The sequence below is a fragment of the Miscanthus floridulus genome, chromosome 5, assembly GCF_019320115.1.
Source record: "Miscanthus floridulus cultivar M001 chromosome 5, ASM1932011v1, whole genome shotgun sequence".
Taxonomy (NCBI): domain Eukaryota; kingdom Viridiplantae; phylum Streptophyta; class Magnoliopsida; order Poales; family Poaceae; genus Miscanthus; species Miscanthus floridulus.
The window spans coordinates 73,067,196-73,088,652 of NC_089584.1; the positions used below are offsets into that span (position 1 = coordinate 73,067,196).

Genomic DNA, 21,457 nt, shown 5'->3' on the forward strand with positions numbered 1-21,457 from the left:
CAAAGCACAATGGAGCAATGTATAATTTCAAATCAAGAGCCATCCTATAGTTCAGAGTACATCGAAAAACCTTTCTCTCTTCTCTAAGTTGATCCAATTCAACTCCAACAACTTCTCCTTTGCAAATGTGCCAACACCACTAAGTGTACACCACCAAGTGCAAGTGTGTTAGCATTTTCACAAAAAAATTTCAAAGGATTAGTCACTCAATTCAGCAGACCACTCGATCCTAGCAACGTCGCAAAGTTAGATCGCTCAAGTGTCACTAGATGATTGATATGCAAACAAGTTTGCCTCTCTTGATAGTACGACCATCTTCTTAAACCCGGTCATCAACTTCTCTACAAGCCTATGACTGGTAAAATAAAATGCCCTAGGTTATACCTTTGCCTTGCGCATTCCATTCTATCTCCTCCATTATTGATGCAACACATGCACCAACCAATCACCAAATGATATGATCCACTTCATATCATCACATGACCATATTGGTTCATCGATATTGACTTCACTTGCTCTTCACTGTTGCTTCGATCCATCGGCGCCAAGTCATTACTCAACTTGCCCTTCACACTTGCAACTGGTCCATCGAGCCAAGTCTTGTCTTGATCTTCTCCACTTTGATCACATGACTCCATGTCATGTCTCATATGCAATGAGCTCCTTCATCACATGTGTGAGCTTTGCAACATCTCCATGCCATTTCACCTCCATGGCAAAGGTTGCTCACACATGATGTACATGTGGACTAATCACCTGTGTATCTCACATTAAACACAATTAGTCCACCTAGGTTGTCACTCAATTACCAAAACCAAACAAGGACCTTTCACTAGCTCATCCATGGACAACATCTACGGCAACCCCACCATCGGTCAGCGTCTGTTACTAGTTTGGTTCAGATGCGGGACAACGTGGGATGACCCCGTCGACTACGAAGCCCTCCTTGCTAGCCTAACCCAACTCGGCAACCCGGAGGCTTGCTTCTTCAATAGGATATGAACCTTATTCATGGAATACCATAGCCCCCGATGATGCCTCGATGATCTCGTCCTCGCTGCTGATGGCGGGCACAATCTGGCGACCTATCTTGTCGCCCTATTGCTCTATAGGCACAATGGCTCTGCTAGCGACGACGACACTATGAGGCGGTACATGAGACATGTCGAGGGCGAGGAAGGATCATGGGCGGTGGTGGCGGTGGACCAACTAGTAGGTGGCTAAGCAACAACGGGCGTATGTTGTGCTGACGCCTGGCCATCAAGCTGATCTACCAATCGATGTGGGGCATGTTGTTGTTGCCGCCACTGGCATAGGTGCACGGCGATCTTCCATGCACAGGCGGCGCCTGCAGCAATATTGTAGACAAATTAGAACTTAGGGCTCTATATTGCAGCGAGGACTATAGGCTCTGCCAAGAAATCCATTTTTTTGAATGCGAATTTTGATTAAGAGACTAGTAATATAATTCACTCTTTAGTGTATTCTGGCATTTTAAATTTGTCCTCAAATATAGTGTATTCTACAACTTTTGATTTTCTATTGCTTTTCCTTAATTAACGCATAGAATAAAAATAGGAATGTGAGTTGCATGAAAATAGCAACTGTTAAAAAATGAAAAGATACATGCAGGACTCATGCGTGGGCTTGGAAATTCACACGAAAGTGTTACCATCGACACCATCTATTGCGTGTTAGAATTTGCCTATAACTATATAAAAAAGGTATAAATAGTTATGATATCAAATAAGTATAGATTTATCTTGAGATAGATTTTTATAATGGAGGCATAGGTATTAATATTTTTATTTATATATTTGGTCAAATTTTAGACACTAACTAAGAATGCACCTAAAATTGAGGTAGTAATAATTAACCACCCTTAATAATTATATAAATTTGAGAGTGGAGCTCAAAAACATGAGCGGAGAGAAGTCCCAAGCTATAAAATGTCCAAGCCGCATGAGACTCATGCAAACACTGGCGGAGCCACATTGGGGCCATCCTGCCCCCCCCCCCCCCCCCCCCCCCCCCCTCTTGCTCGGGATAGATGTGCAAAGAGAGCATGTGTCTTGAGCAGGGATGAAAACGGATCGGATATGGACGGATATCATTGATATTATATTTGTTTTCATATTTCTGTCCGGATTCGGATTCGAATACGGATAGTATCAACTATGTCGGATAGGATACGATTAGATATCGACATCATAAATATGCTATTTGAGTATTCGGATACGGATACGGTATCGGATGTTGGATATCCAGACTCGGATACGGACAGATCTCAATCCCTCTAAACAGATTCGGTTTCAAATACGGTCGGAAAATATCCGTACCATTTTCATCCCTAGTCTTGAGTAGCATATATGCACACTTGAAAGTTGCAACTACGCACACACATCTACATCGCTGCATGGTCTAGCTACAAGCATTCATCTACGCCATGACTAAACTTGCATTAGCTTCTTTTTTATTCTAGCTACTTCCATCCTGACGATGCTCGGAGTATATTTCAACGCATTATTACAAAACTTAATTAGCATTTGTGTATAGCTCATCTGGCCGTTTCAAATGAGTACCGCTGTTGTTTCCCCTGTTCGCGTGTAACTGTATTATAATATTTCACTTATATTAGTATGTTACTTTAATAGGTCTATTTAGCTCTCTTGTTCTACTTAAGAAGGACAAATGACAATTAGCGGGAGTTTATCTTGCAACAGCTTACACTCATCAAGTAACATATAGTAGACTGCATATGCATTCATTTGTCTATTAATATATTTAATTTAGGTTACAAACTCCTCCACTAGAATTGTATAGCTGTGTTATATAGAAAGAAGATTATGCCTATAACTAGTGATTAGTCACAAGAATTGATCCCCTTTAATTCTAACCTAGCTCCGCCAATGCGTGCCAAGAAGAAGCCGTCCCTTGTGCGCGTAGCCTTTTGCTCTTCTGCGACCGTCCCTACGGTAGTGACGTGCTGATTCTCCCTCCACGTGTTGGGCGCGCACGCCTCGGCTCGTCCAAGTCCCGTCGCGTCGCGGGCCAGCGCTATTTAAAGCCAGCCGGACACGAGGGACCCACCATCTGCCGATCCGAGCTTGTGAGCTTTGACGGACGGAGCAGAGAAAACCACGTGCTCCGACTCCGATTGACGGCCACCGTTGCCGTGCTGTGAAGCTGGGCCCACTCGGAGCCCAAAAAAAGACGCCGGGTTCGAGGTTCCTCCCGTAGGCTCACTGACGTGTGTGTCCCCGGTGCCCAACTGCCAGTGACGGTGCTCCAGACATCCACTTGGCCGCTCCAATCCATTCCTTTTCACGGAGGGCGAGGGCCGCACATGGGCGCGCGATGCGGTGTTTGCTGTTCGGGCGTCGTGGTCACTCCTGCAGAGTGATCAGTACTTGTACCGCAGGCGCAGCGCAGAGGGGGCCGGCCGGGGCCCGGGGCACGGGCTCGTGTCGCACTGTTGCCCGCTCGTCACGTTGGAAGGTTTGGCTTTGGGAAGAAACACGTGGCAGCGCTGATAGCTGGTGTGTCATTTTCAGCGTTTTCTTTTTCGCTCGCTATCTTGCCCCCTTTTTCTGGAAAGATGTTTGCGTCGCTCACGCAAAACAGCTGGATCATGTTTTGGCCACAAGATTTTCAGGTGCAAGGGCGGTTTCAATAAAAAAAATTAGTAGATACCGTAAAAAAAATATCGCTTTCTAACCTATGATTTTTATGAGTAATAATTATTTTCTCTTTCTCTCTCCTAACTTTATCTTCTTCTTTCAATGAGAGTGCGACACGAGCTCCCTAGAAACTGGTGGTTTCTCCCTAATGGCGATTTCATGGTTTCTTGATGTATTGGGTCAAGAGTAGACCTGATTTCTTTATGAAGAAACAATTTCTATGATTTTTACTCTCTTTCTTCATTAATTACGTTACCATTTCAGCGTTTTGTCTACGTGGCATATCATTTAATGAGGATAGAAACCATCATCAATGCACTATTGAGACTGCCCTAAATTATGTACTGTACCGCTCTGGCACTAGTGTACAGTACTCATACTAATATTAAACCTATGTTTAGGTTTTTATAGTTACGAAGTCCTAAATGATTATATATTTGAAGGTGTCGACAAGTCTTAAGTTTAACTAAATACTCCATCTGTCTACGAATCAGTTCCTAGAATAAAAATTTATTCACGAAGAAGTCGATTCCCGTAGGATGACGGTCCACCAGCCCATTTAATACTCCTCGTATTCCCATCGTTTTTACTGTTGCAGCCCCTTCCGTTGGCCAATTTTGCTGCAACCGGCTAGATGAATAATAAATTATGTGACCAGCGCGTAACCTAAACACCAAGTAGTGCGTAGCTTAACGGTGGAACTCAAATTAATCAAGGGTAATATGGCCATTTGGCAGTTATACTAATCTGTTTAAAACTTGCCAAAAAATCTATTTATTTAGGGCGGAGGGAGTATATAAAAGAGTGCACTAATATTTATGACATAATAAGCATCATTGAATTAATTACATATGATATTTTTATTATAAACCTATTATATAAATAAAAACATTGATACTATTTTTATAAGATTAATTAAACGTGATATTATTAATTTCTTTCTCTGATATGCTAGGAACAACCGCAGTTGTACAGTACTAACGGCATGACCATGAGACGAGACGACAAATGGCAATCGCACCATGGGCAGCGGCAGTGGCAGCCCAAACCTGAGCAGCAGTACGCCTCCCATCCCTCCCATCCCTCACAGGCCTACCTGTAGTAGCTTCTTCCTCAGTTCGCTGTCCTGCCCTCGCGGGCCCCGTCCCCGCCTCCACGCGCCCCTCCCCAATCATCAACACGCGCCCCCCTAAACCCCGCCGCTGCCGGGTGCTCGCGGCGGCGCACCCGATCTCCGCGGCCCCCGCGCGTCCCGCCCGTCCCCACTGGCGCGGCCTCGACACCTGTCCCCCACACGCGCGCGGGCACACGGCGAGTGCACGTAGCTTTCCTGCCCTCCCTCCCTCGCCCGTCGCCTCTCCCTCCTTTCTGCCGGAAACTCCCGGCTCCCGAGCCGCAAGCGCAGCGTTACCCAACGGCCGCCAAATCTGCCTCCGCTTCACCGCTCCCCAGGTCGAGGAGGGCGCTGCTCGCAACCTGCCTTGCTCGCTACTGCACGACGCACTTTGGTCTTTGGTCTTTGGTGGTGCCGCTACTCTCCTTCCCAAGTTCCTCACGACTCACGAGGAGGGCGTTGCCTGCCCGTCGTGTGCTTTGGCGATTCGGGGGTGGGCTTGGACTCGGATCCGCGTGCGCCTGCCTCCGGACCCGCGCGAGGTTCGGGCACCGGATTTGGGGACGGATCGGAGCAGATCTTGAGCCACATGAGGAGGCGGCGGAGGGGTAGCGGGAGCGGGAGCGGGAGCGATGCGGTGCTTCTGCGAAGGACTTGAGCCGGCCTGGGAAGGTGATCCTGGAGGAGGTGGCGGCGGCTGCGGAGGCGGCGGAGGGGGAGGCTGGAGGAGGGATGGAGGACGTCGTAGCGGTCGTGGCGCCGCTCGCCGCGCCGCCGACGCCGGCGTTTTCGCTGATCGCCGCGGCGGCCGCGGACCCGATCGCCGCGGCGGTCGTGGGAGCCATGGAGGGGATCTCCGTGCCCCCGGTCAGGACGGCGTCGGCGGTGGACGACGACGCGCTGGCGCCGGAAGGGGAAGGGGGAGACGCGTCTGTGGCCGGGAGCCCGTGCTCGTTGGCCAGCGACTGCAGCAGCGTGGCCAGCGCTGACTTCGAGGGGGTTGGGCTGGGTTTCTTCGGCACGGCGGAGGGTGGCCCCATGGTGTTCGAGGACTCGGCCGCGTCCGCGGCCACGGTCGAGGCGGAGGCCAGGGTCGCGGCTGGTGGGAGGAGTGTCTTCGCCGTGGACTGCGTGCCACTGTGGGGCTACACCTCCATATGCGGCCGACGGCCGGAGATGGAGGATGCCGTTGCTATAGAGCCGCGATTCTTTGACGTGCCACTCTGGATGCTCACTGGCAATGCGGTGGTCGATGGTCTCGATCCCATGACGTTCCGCTTACCTGCACATTTCTTTGGTGTCTATGACGGACACGGTGGTGCACAGGTATGCTTACCGTTCATTAATGACTTCCTATTAGCAGGCTCATTTTTGGTACTCTACTCAAGTCTGTATGTACTCCTAAATCGAACAGACAGTTATTGGTACAGCTACATTGAGTGGCATTTACTCAATTTGTTGTAGGTAGCAAATTACTGTCGGGAACGCCTCCATGTGGCCCTACTGGAGCAGCTGAGCAGGATAGAGGAGACCGTGTGTGCTGCTAACTTGGGAGACATGGAGTTCAAGAAACAGTGGGAAAAGGCCTTTGTGGATTCTTTGGCTAGAGTGGATGACGAGGTTGGGGGCAAGGCGATCAGGGGAGGTGGTGGCGAAGCATGCACAAGTAATGCTGCTGTGGCGCTCACGCCAGAACCTGTGGCACCTGAGACCGTGGGTTCAACGGCGGTCGTCTCTGTCATCTCCTCCTCGCATATCATTATCTCCAATTGTGGAGATTCACGGGCAGTGCTCTGCCGTGGCAAGCAGCCCGTGCCTCTGTCGGTGGATCATAAAGTAAGCTCTCCTGGAACGCTGTTTATTTGCATGACCTTTCAGTTCACATATTAATCAGATGTTGACTGCTTTGCTCTTTTTCGTTCTTCAGCCTAACAGGGAGGATGAGTATGCAAGGATTGAGGCAGAAGGTGGCAAGGTCATACAATGGAATGGTTATCGAGTTTTCGGTGTTCTTGCAATGTCGCGATCAATTGGTATGCCTTTTATTACTCTCCAGCACACTGCTTTACTATATAATAAGTCACCTTGGTTTACTGTTCATGCAATGATTTGGATAAGGAAATTTGAATAAATTTCTGTTGATGAATTACTATTTGGTTTACTAGTTCATCAACATCTCTGCAACCTCTAGTTTTGGTGACAGGGAATGTATTAGTTATTATCGAATTTTTTTACCTGGTGATTCTACAATTCTTATGTAGTTTCTGGTCCACAACAGCACAATAGTATGCACTGAAGGACCATTACCTAAATGTCATCTGTGTTGATTGATTGCTGATGCTACTCTGCTGTCAAGTTTTTACAAAAAAAAATTGTTGGGGCAAATTAGCAGCCTAGCATGATAAATGAAAAGTTACCAAGCAAAATAGGAATGTTATATAAGAGCTGATTTAATTTTTGTTACTTGTTGACAAAGTATTTCTGGCTTTCAAGTGAGAAACTATCTGTAAACTGTCTGTGTTTATTAAGTGGCAAGGAACCATTTTGTTCACATTAGCATTACTCCAAATTGTATACTACACGATTTTCATACTTCCCAGGCTCACCCGTGTTGTAATATTTTTGTAAGTTCAAATTTCCAAGCACTACACGTCTTGGCTAGAACTGTTAAATTCAAGGAAGCCATGAAAATGGATTGTGCCCTTTGTTATGATGTAGTACATGGCACTGAATTCAGATCCTGTTCAAATAGAGCATCCAAAGAATCGTATCTGCAATGTTCCTTTATACCCTGAACATTCTGATTCCGACTCCACTCATTTTATTCTGTCTCAAGTTTCTATTGGCCAAGAAAGGTCAGGGTCCTACAACAGTTAAAAGCTATCTTTCTTGTGGAATTATGGGAGCACTATCGTAGAGGGAAGAAAAGAAGAAAAACTGCATATCCTGAATCATCATAAGACCAATAGCTTGTGATACTTGGTTCCGTACATGGTTGAAAGTCACAGAGGCCTGGTAGTTGTATGGTTTGGTCATGGCCCTTTGTATGCTCATTGGCGGCATAGATAGGTGATAGATCTTCCCTGCACTCTTGTTCTGATGTCTATGCTCTACCGTGTTGCTTTGTAAACCTGGGGAAACTAGGCAGCCTAGAACCCCCCCCCCCCCCCCCCCCCCCCCTGGCCCATTCTTTTCCCTAACTATGTCTCTTTTTTAACGGTTGTGCATTAGAGAGCAGCTGGGGAGAAATTTGTACACCGTGGGGGTGATGGAATCCTAGGATGTTTTATATCCTTCTGCAAGGGCTGTCTGTCTCCTATTTGTCGCCATACATGGTTGAAAGTTACAGAGGCCTTTTGGAGCCATCATGCCAATAGCATGATGCATTCAAACTAATGGAGTTTGGAGATGTTATTGGGTTGACTCCGAACATCCTCGAGTACTCATTTCTGGGCATCCTACACCTTTGATGTTCTGCTGCATGCTCTCTTTTGAGTTCTTGACTCTGAAATACAATGTTTTCTATTGTAATTTCTACAACATTTTGATGTTTGTATGTACCGCCTGTGACCGGAAGGTCCCGGGTTCGAGTCACAGTCTCCTCGCATTGCACAGGCGAGGGTAAGGCTTGCCACTGACACCCTTCCCCAGACCCCGCACAGAGTGGGAGCTCTCTGCACTGGGTATGCCCTTTTTTTATCATGTTACCCTAACTATCTAAGTGGACCATACTCAGGACATGTCATGCTTTTTTTTCATATCTGCTTGTAGAAGAACCGAGTAGTCTAAGCTTGCTAGTTTTAGTTGTTTTACTTGAAACAAGATTCCAAGATACAAAAGCATGTATAATATGATCAGTGTTAGATGTATAGATGCACTTTGTATTTTCCCTTTACTTGGAGGAGTTCTTTGCATATGTACACACATGTATACTTGCCCCTTTGGGCCTGGAATAGAATTGGTTGGTCATTCTCTAACGTGGTATCAAAGAGCTAGGGTTTCTTCCTCACCTCAAGACCGACCCCGCCGCCGTCCCGTGCGGCCGTACGCCCGCGCGGCCCCGTGCGCCGGCTGCCCGCGACCTCGCGCGCCGGCTACCACCAGCCCACGTGCCAGCTGCCGCCCGCCTGCGCCGGACTTCACCCGCCTCCCGCGCGTCATCTGCCCGCGCGCCAGCTGCCGCCCGCCTCCCGTGCACCTGCCGCTGCCCGCCCGCGCCAGGCCCCTTCACCCATCGCGCGGTCTCCCTCCGCCCGCGGCGCGCACACCGCGTGGCCTCACACGCCTCTGTCCGCCTCGCGTAAGTTGCGAGTGCCTCTGTCTGCCTTCTTGTCCAAAAAAAAGGAATAAAAAACAGAGGCTTGCTGTCTCCTTCATGACATCTCCCGGGTGTCCTGGTGTTGTTCCTGTCCCTCGGTGCCCTGTCATTTTCAATGGCACCAATTGGGGAGATTTTGTTTTCCATATGGACGGACAGCTGCTGTGGGGCTACCACACTGGGGAGCGGGTCTGTCCTTCGCATGCTGTTCTTCCCACGCCGCCCACGTACCCGCCAGATGCTGCTGATGATGCCAAGACTGCTTTACTTGAGGCGTTTGAGCTTGAGATGGAGAGCTACCAGTCTGATCTCGGTGTTTATGAGACTTGGCTGCGCGAGGAAAAATCTGCTAAAGCCATTTTACTTGCAAGCATGGAGGTTGATCTTGCCCGGTCCCTCAAAGGTCTTGCCACTTCGCACCTTATGTGGGACCACCTTCGTCGCAGTTACGAGATCCATAACGAAGCAATGTACCTTGCTGTTATTGAGGAGGCTCAGTCACTTCGTCAGCTTGATTCTACAGTTGAGGACTTCCACCGTCAGATGACAGACGTCTGGCATCGTCTAGACGGTTTGGGTGCTGAGTTCTGCAGTGGTGGCACTTGTTGGTGCTGTGACCGCCACCGGGACCAGAGAGACACACTTCGCCTTCACGAGTTCCTCTCTCGGCTTCGTCCGGAGTTCAAGACTGTTCGGGCACAGTTGCTGACATGTCGGTTCTTTGCATATGTACACACATGTATACTTGCCCCTTTGGGCCTGGAATAGAATTGGTTGGTCATTCTCTAACAATCAGAACTTTAATGGCTTCTATTTGTTGCAGGTGACAGATATCTGAAGCCATGGATAATTCCAGTCCCAGAGGTAACAATAGTTCCACGGGCTAAGGATGATGAGTGCCTTATTCTTGCCAGTGACGGCCTCTGGGACGTAATGTCAAATGAAGAGGTATGCGAAGTTGCTCGCAAGCGGATACTTCTGTGGCACAAAAAGAATGGCACAAGCTCATCATCAGCCCCACGGGTTGGTGATTCCGCAGACCCAGCTGCTCAAGCGGCTGCTGAATGTTTGTCAAAGCTTGCCCTTCAGAAGGGGAGCAAAGACAACATCACTGTCGTTGTAGTTGACCTGAAAGCACAGCGCAAGTTCAAGAGCAAAACCTAACCATGATGGCTTGATGGACAATTATAGCGACAAGTTGCTAGGAACCTAGATTTGGAGAATCCAAATTTGGTCAGTTTAGTCCGCTGCCTTAGTACATTACTTAGCCCAGTTCTTTATTTTCTCAGTTCTTTTTAAGCCATTTGGGCTGCCAAGGGCTGTGTTCCTCGTATATGGTACAGATTGCGAAATCCGTGTGAGGGTTTATGTTTCCTGACGTGGTGACGGTCCTGTTTTCATTCTTCTTTCTTCGTTGCCCTGTATTCTTATTGTCAAGCTGGGCGTCCAAGTATCTGGCAATGTATATTTGAGCTTGTAGGGTACAAAAGAAACCAAGTGTTATAAAGGGTCTGTATCATGCCTTCCTGAATTTGGGAAATCTATCAATTGCATCAGCTGGTAGTACAAGTATGGCCTCGAAATTTGGATACTGGTTGAAAGAACCGAATGGTCTAAAAGGGTTGAGTTGGGCTAAAAATGTTTAATTTAAAGCAACGACCTTAGTCTACATAAATTTGTACTCAACATATGCATGGTAAAGTTTTAGGACCAAAAAAGATTATACTAATGTAGAGGCCTTATGGCTAATGAAGTTAAAAATATCCTTAGAAAAATAAGCGAGTTCTTACGTCAAAGAAAAAGAAAGAAAAATAAGCAAGTTGAAACTATCTAAAGAAATATGCTAAGCAAGTCTACTAAGAGTTTGAGAGTTTTACACAATAAATAACGCCATGGGCGAAGCTATAGAAATGGCGTCAGAATCAGCTCCACTAAAACGATAGAGTTAAGCTAGAGATTGTCACAGAACCGACCAATTTATAAGAGCACAAGTATAAAAACAATCGTCGAAACGATTAAATTCTCGAACTTGAGCCCATATAAACCCGGTAGTCAACTGAAATCTCGAAGGATTTCAAACCAACTTGTATACAACCAAGATCACAGTAATTCAACATAACATATCGTACGTTACAACATTTCATAGACGTTCGCAAATAGATTATATCATCACAGAGTCATCGTTATTACAAAACAAGTCTTGTAAAACATGCGGAAGCAAATAGTTTAACTCACACACCCGAGTTCAAATACGCATACTGGTTTGCTGATCACAGCCCGCAAAAGCATTTAGATAAGAGAACAGAGATCATGCCCATGATCTAGTCTTCATCACCCGCCGGGTGGAAATAATACTTACAGAATCCCTGATATAAAAGGTCATCTGCAACAAGAGGAAATAAACCCTGAGTACGGGAATGTATTCAGCTAGACTTACCCGTCGAAAACCAAAACAAATGACACCAAGGATTATGCATAGCTTAATGTAGTGGATCTGGCTGACACTTTCTTTTTGCAGAAAAGCATAAGTAATAATGATTAACTCTTAACCTGAACTAGCAGTGACTTTTAGCCATTAACCTGTCAACTATATTAGCATCTGTACTAAGCAATCATTTTATTAGGGTGCAAACATTAATAATCATATCAGGTATTCATTGTGGCAACCTTATCATCATCTTCCATTTAACCATATCGTTAAATTAATTGAATCTACGTTGTCGCTGCTCAGTCAAGTTCTCACTATCCGGGAGAGACGGCGATTCGAATCGATTTCTATCCAGCTGGAGGGGTATTCCTAACACAAACCCTGCTTCCCCCGTCAGGATCGCAAATAAGTCACCGTTGGTACAATTCAGAAGTCGCGAGTCCGAACAGTGCCGCAAAATCAGAGAACCACTTTGCCATGAGTGCTCGGTGACTTAACCCGCCCTTGGGCTTACGCCAATGGTTCCCTGCACATCCTTACTTCCATCCAGATTGCGGACCCCTGCTCGCGTCCCCGGCCTGAACCGAGCTACTAGGCTTCGCGGTCGGAACGACTTATCCGGCCAGCTAAGTGTTAGGCTGTGTTCAACATGACATAAGGATATACAACGTATCAGTCCTTAAACGACTCAGACGGAGTCACTATGTCCAAACCTACATAAGACTCCGCCCGGTCTTAATTCATTATTAACATGGTTCTTTTCCACGATAGCAAATATAGCCAACCGTGATCCACCTCATCCTAAAGCTCGTAGGTGACAGGAAATCACCTGACTTCTACCGCACTAAGCATGGCTAAGCATTTAACCCGTTCCTGAACTTAAATAGGATTCCAGTGCGATATCTGGACAAGGAGGGATATATAATGCAGCAATTGGTTCCAACCAATTCCTATACTTAATGCATCATCAACGAATAAAAGATACTCAATGTACTTGTAAAAACATGGGAGGCTTAATATGCTCTGAGGCTTGCCTTTCAGGAACGAGGAAGGCTGGTGGTCAGGGCACTCGGGCAACTCCTCCGCGGCGGCTGCTTCGTCGGCTTCCTGCACCTCGGGCTCCTCCTCTTGGCTGGCTCCCTCGAACTCCAGCAACGTCACTCCCTCCGGCACACCTATTGCATGAATGCGCAAGATAAATATCATGGATGCACATGAACGAATGTCCGGGATGCTCGGGGAATGCACATATTCGTTGTAGTTTGCATATTCCAACTTAAACCCTATTCAAATCACTTTCACTTACCAAGTTTATACAACGTAATGTATAATTGCTCATCTTCAGTTAATGACCTAGCGCCTGCACCTAAGCATATTCTCAAGTTAGGCTAACCCCTAAACAATCAACGAGAACATTGCATCAAGCATACACTCAAGCATTTGTATTTCAGAAAAATGAAGACTATGTAGCGGTACTGTAAACTAGCCATAACTGGAGATTTATAAATCCAAATGACATGCAACAAGATAATCTGGAAAGCTTATGAAATTGTCTACAATTCATTTTCAGACCTCAAAGCATGATTCAATACTTTACCAAGTCAAATTCTTTGATCAACAGAACTCTATCCTCACAAGACAGAGAGTAAGCAAAACTGGAACCTAACTTTAAACAGCTGTAGTTTCTAAACTACTAGGCCAAATGCCCTCAAATTTTGACAGGAGCTAGATATATAAATTATCTACAACTCTTGTATTCATCACATTCACAGCAAATCAAAATATCATGGGGAACTTCCTAAAGTTCCCAGATCTGTCCAGAGGACATAATGCAAACGAAATAATTATTAACTTATGATGTAAACAAATAATTGGACAAAACTAACTCTACTCACTTATTACACATATCACAAAAATATCAGAAAGTAGGGTGTTCATCACCAAAACATTTCTTTTAATACATTTCTTAATTTATTTAATTAATTAGAGGAAATGGTAAACATATATGAAAACTACACCATTAAATCTACAAAAATTACAGTAGATACTACATGCTCTAAGTAGACTACCATCAAAATTTCACACCATTTGAGTAAGTATAACAGTCTACACAAAAATGATAAGGCATAATGTCTTAAAATGGCATAATTAGGAAACCTTAGTGAAAAGTGTCAAGCAATAGATTTCATATTTTTCCTAGCATCCTTAAGGTACTAAGATACTACCCGCCAAGTTTCATGGTCATAGGATTCCTAGATAATTTACAAAAATTCATACAAGTATCCATCAATGATAAAAGGAAAATCTATAACTCAAAAACTATACATGCAATGGCTCTCAAATTTTAACCAGAGCTTCTACTAAGCAAGACTAGCTTACCCACAAAATTTCATAATTTTTGGATCACAGAAACTCAAGATATGATTTAAACAAGTTTGCATGCATTCAAAAACACCTTTCAAGTTCCTATTTAATTCATCCAAAATTTCTACATCATATGCTCAAGACATATTTTTCTCAAATACTAGACCTCACTGTGAGTCTAACAAAATTTGAAACAGCATTCAAAACTGAAAATTTGAACTATCCTTATGAACACACCGTCACTGACGTGTGGGACCCGGTTGTCAGCCGGACCCGCTTGTCAGTGAGACAGAACAGGGGAGGCGGCTTCGACGGCGCGGAACACGGCGAAGCTCGCCGGCGGCGGCTCCTCTGGCGAAACCACGGCTACCTACTTGTTCTGCGTGAGGAGAGGAACTGATTGGTGCAAGTGGCACGACCTAAGACCTAGCAGAGGGGGCTCGTCACCGGTGATGGTGGCACGGCAAAGCTCCGGCGCGAGCTGCCGGCGACGGCAAGCCATGGCTGGCTCAACCGAGCTCGGTACGAGCTTCAGGAGGTCACTACCGTGCTACCCACGCAAAGAAAAGGGGACGAGAAAGCCTCGGTGGTAGTTGGCCGCGTGGAGCTCCAACTCCGGCGAGACCCCGTCATGGCGGCGGTGGTGGAAACGGCAAATACGCCCTTACCAAGACCCAATCGGCACGGCTAAGAGGTGGAGGAGGTAGAGGAGAACATGGCGGAGCTATGGTGAAGACGTAGTTCGCGTTTTTGCGGCGGCGAGCAAGCTCTGCGACGGCGCAGTTTGCTCAGCAATGGCGGAGCGGCTGAGCTCGCTTGCTGCACGCGGTGGAAGGCGACTGGAATGGAGAAAATGAAATGGCGAGTGCGTCAAGCAGGCGGGCGCGAGTTCAAGTCATGGCCAGCAGCGCCAGGACGTCCACAGCGCGTGGCAGCGCGGTCAGATGGGCGGCGACGAGTGTCACCCACGCGGCGCTCATTTTCTGAATTCTGTCAGGTACTGTAGCTCGCATTCAGTTAACTCGATCAGCCTGATAGCCATGTGTTGACAGTGTTTGATCTCTTAAACCGTGACGAATTAGTGGAAGCAATGTACATGAAAGTTGTAGAGTTAAGCTAGGTCTACAACTTTGCTTTAGAAATCAACAGCTAAATCACAGAGGACCAAGAGTTATATCAAGCCAAAGTTGGCCCAATCAAACTGAAATGGCAAGCATTTAGGACTTAGAAATATTTTAGTGTTGAATCAGCTTTCACTTCTGACTTGTGGATCCTTTTTGAACATGTTGTGCACATTTTCATGACTTGGCTTCTAAACAAAGTTTGTTCCTTATCAAATTTGCTACAACTTTGTTTTAGGTTGCTTAGACATGCAAACATCCTAAGCTCCACTTTTTAAACAGTCAAACAAAAAGGGGTTTAGGGGTCAAAACAAGTCAAACCACTTTTTGAAATCCTATTTAGGCAACATGATCAATATGAACAATGTTCCAAATGGCATTCTAGGTGTCACTAAGTTGTTTAAGAAAATTATTAGCCACCCCACACCTTGGTCACACAAGAATCAAGCATCATATGTACTGAAACAATGAAAAACACATGAAATGTTACAAATGTTTCATAGTCATATTTCACATGTTTCATGATCTTGTTGCATAGTATTAACTAACTTTGTTTCACTAAAGTGAGTTGCACATGTTGCACTTAAGTGTTGCACACTTTTCATTTCATAAAAGAAACAACACACATGAAATATAACGATACGTTGCAATGTTTCAAAAACATGTTTCATGCAACACAAGCTTATGAATGGATGAATGATGCTCATGTTCATGAAATGCAAGTGCAAATGTGGAAGGCAAACACCTGGGGTGTTACAGAGATGCAAAGATTTTATTAAGGCTAGTTAGCTCCACTAAAAGTCTAAAACGATAGAGTTAAGCTAGAGATGCAAAGATTTTATTAAGGCTAGTCTCAGTGGGAGTTTATGGCCCTGTTTCTAAGACTCTCAGGTGTTGAAAACAGTGTAAACAAGTTTCATTCCATGAAACTTTTATCACCTCTCCATTTATATTTTGTCATGTTGGTTTATTTAATATGCATAAAACTCTTATAAAACTCATTGAGACTAGCCTAAGAAATTACATGTTTTATTGGGTCGGCTGACATCGGTAATTGTAACGGGGTGGAAGCACATCATCACACAAAAAGAGATCCTTAGATAGCGATATGGAAACTACGACTAAGCACTCTATGAGGGAAGATCCTGGTTAACACACAAGAGATCTTGCATACAATCAAGAGCAGAAATACAAAACTAAGGCCCTGTTTGGCAAGCTCCCTGGCCTAGCCCTGGCTCCTGCCAAACGTTTTTTCGGAGTAGCCGTTTTTTAGTGAAAAACAGAGGAGCCCCTCAGGAGCCATGCCAAACACCAACGTCAGTGCAAGGAAAGAAAAAAAAGGCAAAGAATGTAAGTGCATGAAAAGAAAGAAGACAAATAGATAATCAGATTTTTTTCTATGGTAGCTGGTAGCTGTTCACCATCTTTCAATCCACGTTGGAGCACCGATAAGTCAAAGAGACTCGATTATGCTCTCTTGAGTCACAAAGTTTCAAATCTTCATTAGTGAATAACCCTTCTCCAATCTGAATGGGCAGGTTTTAAATCCAGAACATCAATATAAGCCTTCCCACAATAAGCTACATCAAGAAGATCACCCAGTCATCAATCCACTGGACCGTCTAGGTGCTAGCAAACACTAAGAGTAACCCGTCTTCAACCATCACAATCCAAGTTAAGAACACCGAGTGTACAACAAAGCACACTCTCCCAATTTGCAATCTTGACTTGGATGCCATCAAGCCCTTTTCAATGTCCCTCTATATGTGTGTTATATTTTAGGGTCGAAGAGAGCTCCAAATGGGTAAGAGAAAACATATATATAGGGTGGGAAGGAGTTGTTAAGCGTTGAAGAAATTATGCAGTTGCAGTTATTACCAGATGATCTGCCGAGCGGCACATAGTCGCACCAAATTATAAAATGATCCTATTCAGGTCAGTTTTCCAACGGTAAGAAGCGATACGCTATAACATACCCCACGTGTTATTTGTTGCTGTCCACGATGGCATCATCGGTTCATCATGTGCTTACTTAGTGCTGCAACACTAAGTCGAACAGACCTTCACTGGATGAAACATCAGGTGTCACATGGTGACACCCGATCATATAGTGAACTCCAAAAGCTTGGGCACTCCACACACAGTTGAAGCCACTGTTGTTGGATGATCTGTTGGGTACGGTGCCACACAAGCACACTGGACTGACTATACGGTGAACTTTGATATCTTGGTCACTTGACACACAATCAAGTCACAACCTAATCAGATGATCTGGTAATCCATTAGGCATCACAAAGCTCCACCGAACCATAGGGTGAACTCCGGTGGCCATGTTAAGTGAGTCAGCACAGTGTCACCAGATGATCCGTAGAGTCGGTCTCAATCATATCTGGTGTACATTCCGTTGCATATTTTTAGCCTGTTTTAAGTTTGATCTCCTCTAATTTGATCTCTTTGAGATTTTTTACTTAAAATCTATCCAATGAGACCACTTCTGAGCTGACTTGGGAGAGTATACCTCATGTGCACATCCAAGTGCTTTGAACCCAAACTCCCATCAAGTTACTAGTCTTGAGCTCCTCTTAATAATACAACCAAAGATTAAAAAAAAAAGACCTACGTAGACACAACGTCAAGCATCTCCAAGCATCAAATTTGCACTTGACCTTATAGTATCCTTAATCTTCACGAAAATCCTTGGAGTCATACTTGATATCAACTTTGAGGCCAAGAACCTCCATGTGGCTGCCACGTGACTAACTCTATGTGGATATCCTCTGCAAAGCACAGATTAGTAGCACGTCACTATAATAAAAATTGTAGAGCTACTTTGCGTTAGATCTCGGAGTAAATAAGCCCAGGGAAATGAGGAATGATCGGCCATATGGGCCTCCAAGTGAATGATGGGCTGTCACCCTTGGCTTCCCCTCCTCCACTCTCGAGAGGGCCGCAGAAAAACCCCCAATGCGAGCGCCCCTCGCGTCTCGCCTCCTTCAGCCAAAACCCTAGCTTGCATACGCGCCCGAACAAGGCTTCGTCTGCGAGGGGCGCACTCCTGCCGCCAGAAGCTTCCAAGAGCATCAGCGATGGTGTGGTTCCAATGCGAGGACTGTGGCGAGAACCTCAAGAAGCCCAAGCTCGCCGGCCACTTCCGCTGCTGCTCCGCGTACAAGGTCAGAGCGGCGCCCGACTCCCTTCCCCTGTTCCGGTTCCTTTCTGGACCGATCTTTGGCGCCGCGGTGGTTAATTGATGTTTTTGTTGCGTGGCCGCAGCTGTCATGCATCGATTGCGGCGAGTTCTTCAGCCAGGAAACCGTGCAGGGGCACACCCAGTGCATCTCCGAGGCCGTGAGTTCATCCGCACCTCTCTCTCTCTGTGCCTTGCTCAATCCTCACTGTAGTGTGCAATTTACTGTTCGTCTCTGCAATTCCAATGAAGGATATGTGTCTGACGGTGCAATTGGTGCCTATGAACTGCTGTTGCATTGGATTGTAGGTGTTTTTATTTGTTCGCTCCCCTTTTGCTACTTTAATGTGGCTAGGCAATGTTGCTTGGCTACTGTTTGGAGTGCATAAACCTGTTCATTTTTGTTGATGTTCCCTCTGTCCTGAAATATATGGGATCAAGTTTGTCCTAAGTTGGCCAAGTTTATAGAGAAGTGTATTAACATATACCACACAGAGGTAAATTATGAAAATATATTTCATAATGTATCCAACGATGCTAATTTGATGTCGTTCTTCTTTTCTATAAGTTTGTTCAAATTTAGCATTGTTTGACTTAGGATAAACTTAGCACTGTTATGGTCATTTCTTGCAATTGTTGGTAAGCTACATCTAGAGGTTACAGTCTGCAGGTTGATTTGTTCCTTTTCATATTAGGATTGGTAGTTTCAATAGAAGTTTTATAACCATGAAGGCTTATGTTAGAATATGTGGAGGCTCTAATTTCTAACTGAGCAGTGCCTTTTTATGTACAGATTATAATATGTATAGGACTCTTCGGAGTGTGTTCTCCATAGTTAGTGCATTCAGTCAAGTAGGGCCTTGTAAAGTTTTAAGTGCACTGAAACAATGACATGTGGTTACTGTGGCTATTGTTATATGTGCAAATTATTAGTATTCAATCCTGTGCTCATTTTTACTGTATTTTTTTTTTCATTCAGGAGAAGTATGGCCCTAAGGGACAGAACAAGCCATCCAATGGTGTACAGGGTAAGGCAGATAAGCCAAAGCCAAATGCAGATGTTGATATCAATGTTGGGCTGTCGACATGGCCTCCTTGGTTCTGTAGGTGTGCCAATTTGATCCCTTAGTATATACGGAGTACACAATAATTATTGCAGATTATTATGTAGTAACAGTGCTGATGCCATAGTTCTAAACCATCTTACTCCTAACCAAGTAACCATAGAGGTGTTGGTTGTGATCAATGTTTATATCTTATTTCTATGCTTCTCATTTTTTCTGTTGATAAAAATCATGCTTGGGACTGTTTTGTTTTTTTGGATTAATAATACTCACATGGAGTGCAAGTACATCTATATACATGACTAGACATGGTAATACAATTAATCAAGAGGTTGCAGTAATCTTTGTAGTTGCAAACGTCTGTGATATAAGTTCAATTTTTTTAGCTTTCCTTTTCCATTTAGAAAAGCTTGCTGGGAACTATTAAAATTATTTGTATTATATCTTTCTTAATTCTTATGAATGATGGGTCTGGCATGTTGGTAGAGTATCTCCACTTGTGGCCTGGAGGTCCTAGGTTCAACCCAGCCTCTTTGCAAAATTAAGCAAGGGTAAGGCTGTCGAGAAATTCCATTCCCAGATGTCACCCTGTGTGGTAGCTTTCAGTACTGTGTATGCCCCTTTTTATGTTATTTATTACATGGGCAGTACAAGTGTGTACATGTAGACAACCAGACATACACTTCTACAGTAAACATGGTAATGTAGAGGCTAAATTTTTCTATTTTTCTTTTAAGTTGCATCTCTCTTAAGGTTGGGTCTTCTTCTGGTTCATTGGAGTGTTATATTTTTCAAGTGCCTTTATCATGTATATTGACTGCTAGGTTGATTTTTTATGATTCTTTTCTGTAGACAATTTCAAAATCTGAGAAAGCAAATTTGTCGTTGTTGTTTATATAAACAATATCGGGTTTATCCCGTTGTCAGCACATTGCGCATACATTCAAGTTCTTGATTTGAAGTGTTTTGATCTTTGCTTCAAAGAACTCAGGAGCTTGCTTAGATATGTAGGAACTGTGTACTTATTGTCAATTTGCATGACAGCCTATGCAAGACCACTACCACAAGCAAGCAAACTCTCTTACTGCATGCTGATGGGAAGAAGCATAGGGCAAAGGCGAAGGCCTTCCATGCTTCTCAGAAACAAAAAGATGGTGCAGAACAAACTCCAGATGTGAAGGAAGCCGGAGCTGTACCCGCAAAAGAATCTGCTCAAGTAAATGGTGGTGTGAGTGGTGATCGTGGAAAAAAAGAAGATAAAGATGCTGGGAAAAGAAAACGAATGGATGATATGACCATAGAGGAGCCAGATAACACAAAAAGACAGTATTTAATAAGTTCCAGCGTTGGAGAGTTGACGCAGTCTAGCGATGTGAAGTCAGAAAACAAAGCGAAGAGTAAGGTAGATGAACTAGCAAGTGGTGCCAACTGCCAAAGTGTTGAAAAACAAAAGATCAAATGGAAGAAGATTATTACCAAAACACTGAAGACGGTGAGCCTAAAAAGTTTGATCTTGTCCTATATTGTCGCATCCTTTAAACTATATGTTGTTCACAATTGTGCTGGTTTATTTCAGAACGCAGATGGAGTTATGAAGCTAAAGAAGCTGCAAAAGCTAGTCTCCAAGGAGCTTGAGGAATGTGGTGTCTCTAAAGACAAGGAGGGGCTCCGCGCTACCTTGATGGATAAAGTAATCAATCATCATGAAACGAATCTAGCTACTTTACCTGCTGTTTCCCTCCCCTTGATTCCAATGTTAGAGCATTTTGATTACTAATGCATATTCCTTTTACTGCTGCTTGTTGCAGATAGCTTCAATCTCCAGATTTTCTGTTGATGGCAAGCATGTTAGACTGGTAGCCAAGAATGAAGAAGAATCTTAGAAAGAGGTGGTCAGTCATTTCTTGGCATTGTTGCTGGTCTCATTCTTTGGTGTCAACTTTCAGATGGCTTATAGCCAAGTTTTGGTTAAATTGAGTGCATGAACCATCAATTATTATATCCATGACCTGTAGACGGTATGGGAATTTAGCATCTGAATTTTCTTAGCAGCCGTTCAAAAGTGAACTTTTAACTCTTTATGCTGCCAAGCAATGCCAATGGTGGAGGCAGTATCTGGTTGTCTGATTGACGGCAGATTTGCTATCACCAAACTGCCGAAGTTTGGAAAAGGTAAACTGT

The 21,457-nt window shown here is 44.7% G+C and overlaps 2 protein-coding genes across 5 annotated transcripts; both read left to right on the forward strand.

Annotated features, from left to right (window-relative positions):
- The first annotated feature begins 4,848 nt into the window (after window positions 1–4,848).
- Window positions 4,849–10,681, forward strand: LOC136450071 (probable protein phosphatase 2C 6). Of its 4 annotated transcripts, XM_066450345.1 has the most exons (5): window positions 4,849–6,120; window positions 6,259–6,630; window positions 6,722–6,827; window positions 8,372–8,477; window positions 9,936–10,052. In XM_066450345.1, exons 1-5 carry the CDS (start codon window positions 5,527–5,529, stop codon window positions 9,937–9,939), a joined length of 1,182 nt encoding a protein of 393 aa, XP_066306442.1. In that variant the 5' UTR covers window positions 4,849–5,526; the 3' UTR covers window positions 9,940–10,052. The 4 variants fall into 4 exon arrangements, with proteins under 4 accessions (XP_066306442.1, XP_066306443.1, XP_066306444.1 ...); XM_066450346.1 differs by lacking the exons at window positions 8,372–8,477; window positions 9,936–10,052 and adding an exon at window positions 7,631–7,949 and having other exon boundaries at window positions 4,855–6,120; XM_066450347.1 differs by lacking the exons at window positions 8,372–8,477; window positions 9,936–10,052 and adding an exon at window positions 7,056–7,350 and having other exon boundaries at window positions 4,856–6,120.
- Window positions 10,682–17,993: 7,312 nt separating this feature from the next.
- On the forward strand, window positions 17,994–21,162 carry LOC136452341 (UBP1-associated proteins 1C-like). The gene is made up of 6 exons (XM_066452957.1): window positions 17,994–18,198; window positions 18,299–18,373; window positions 19,192–19,319; window positions 20,321–20,768; window positions 20,853–20,966; window positions 21,085–21,162. Exons 1-6 carry the CDS (start codon window positions 18,112–18,114, stop codon window positions 21,157–21,159), a joined length of 927 nt encoding a protein of 308 aa, XP_066309054.1. The 5' UTR covers window positions 17,994–18,111; the 3' UTR covers window positions 21,160–21,162.
- Window positions 21,163–21,457: the final 295 nt, after the last annotated feature.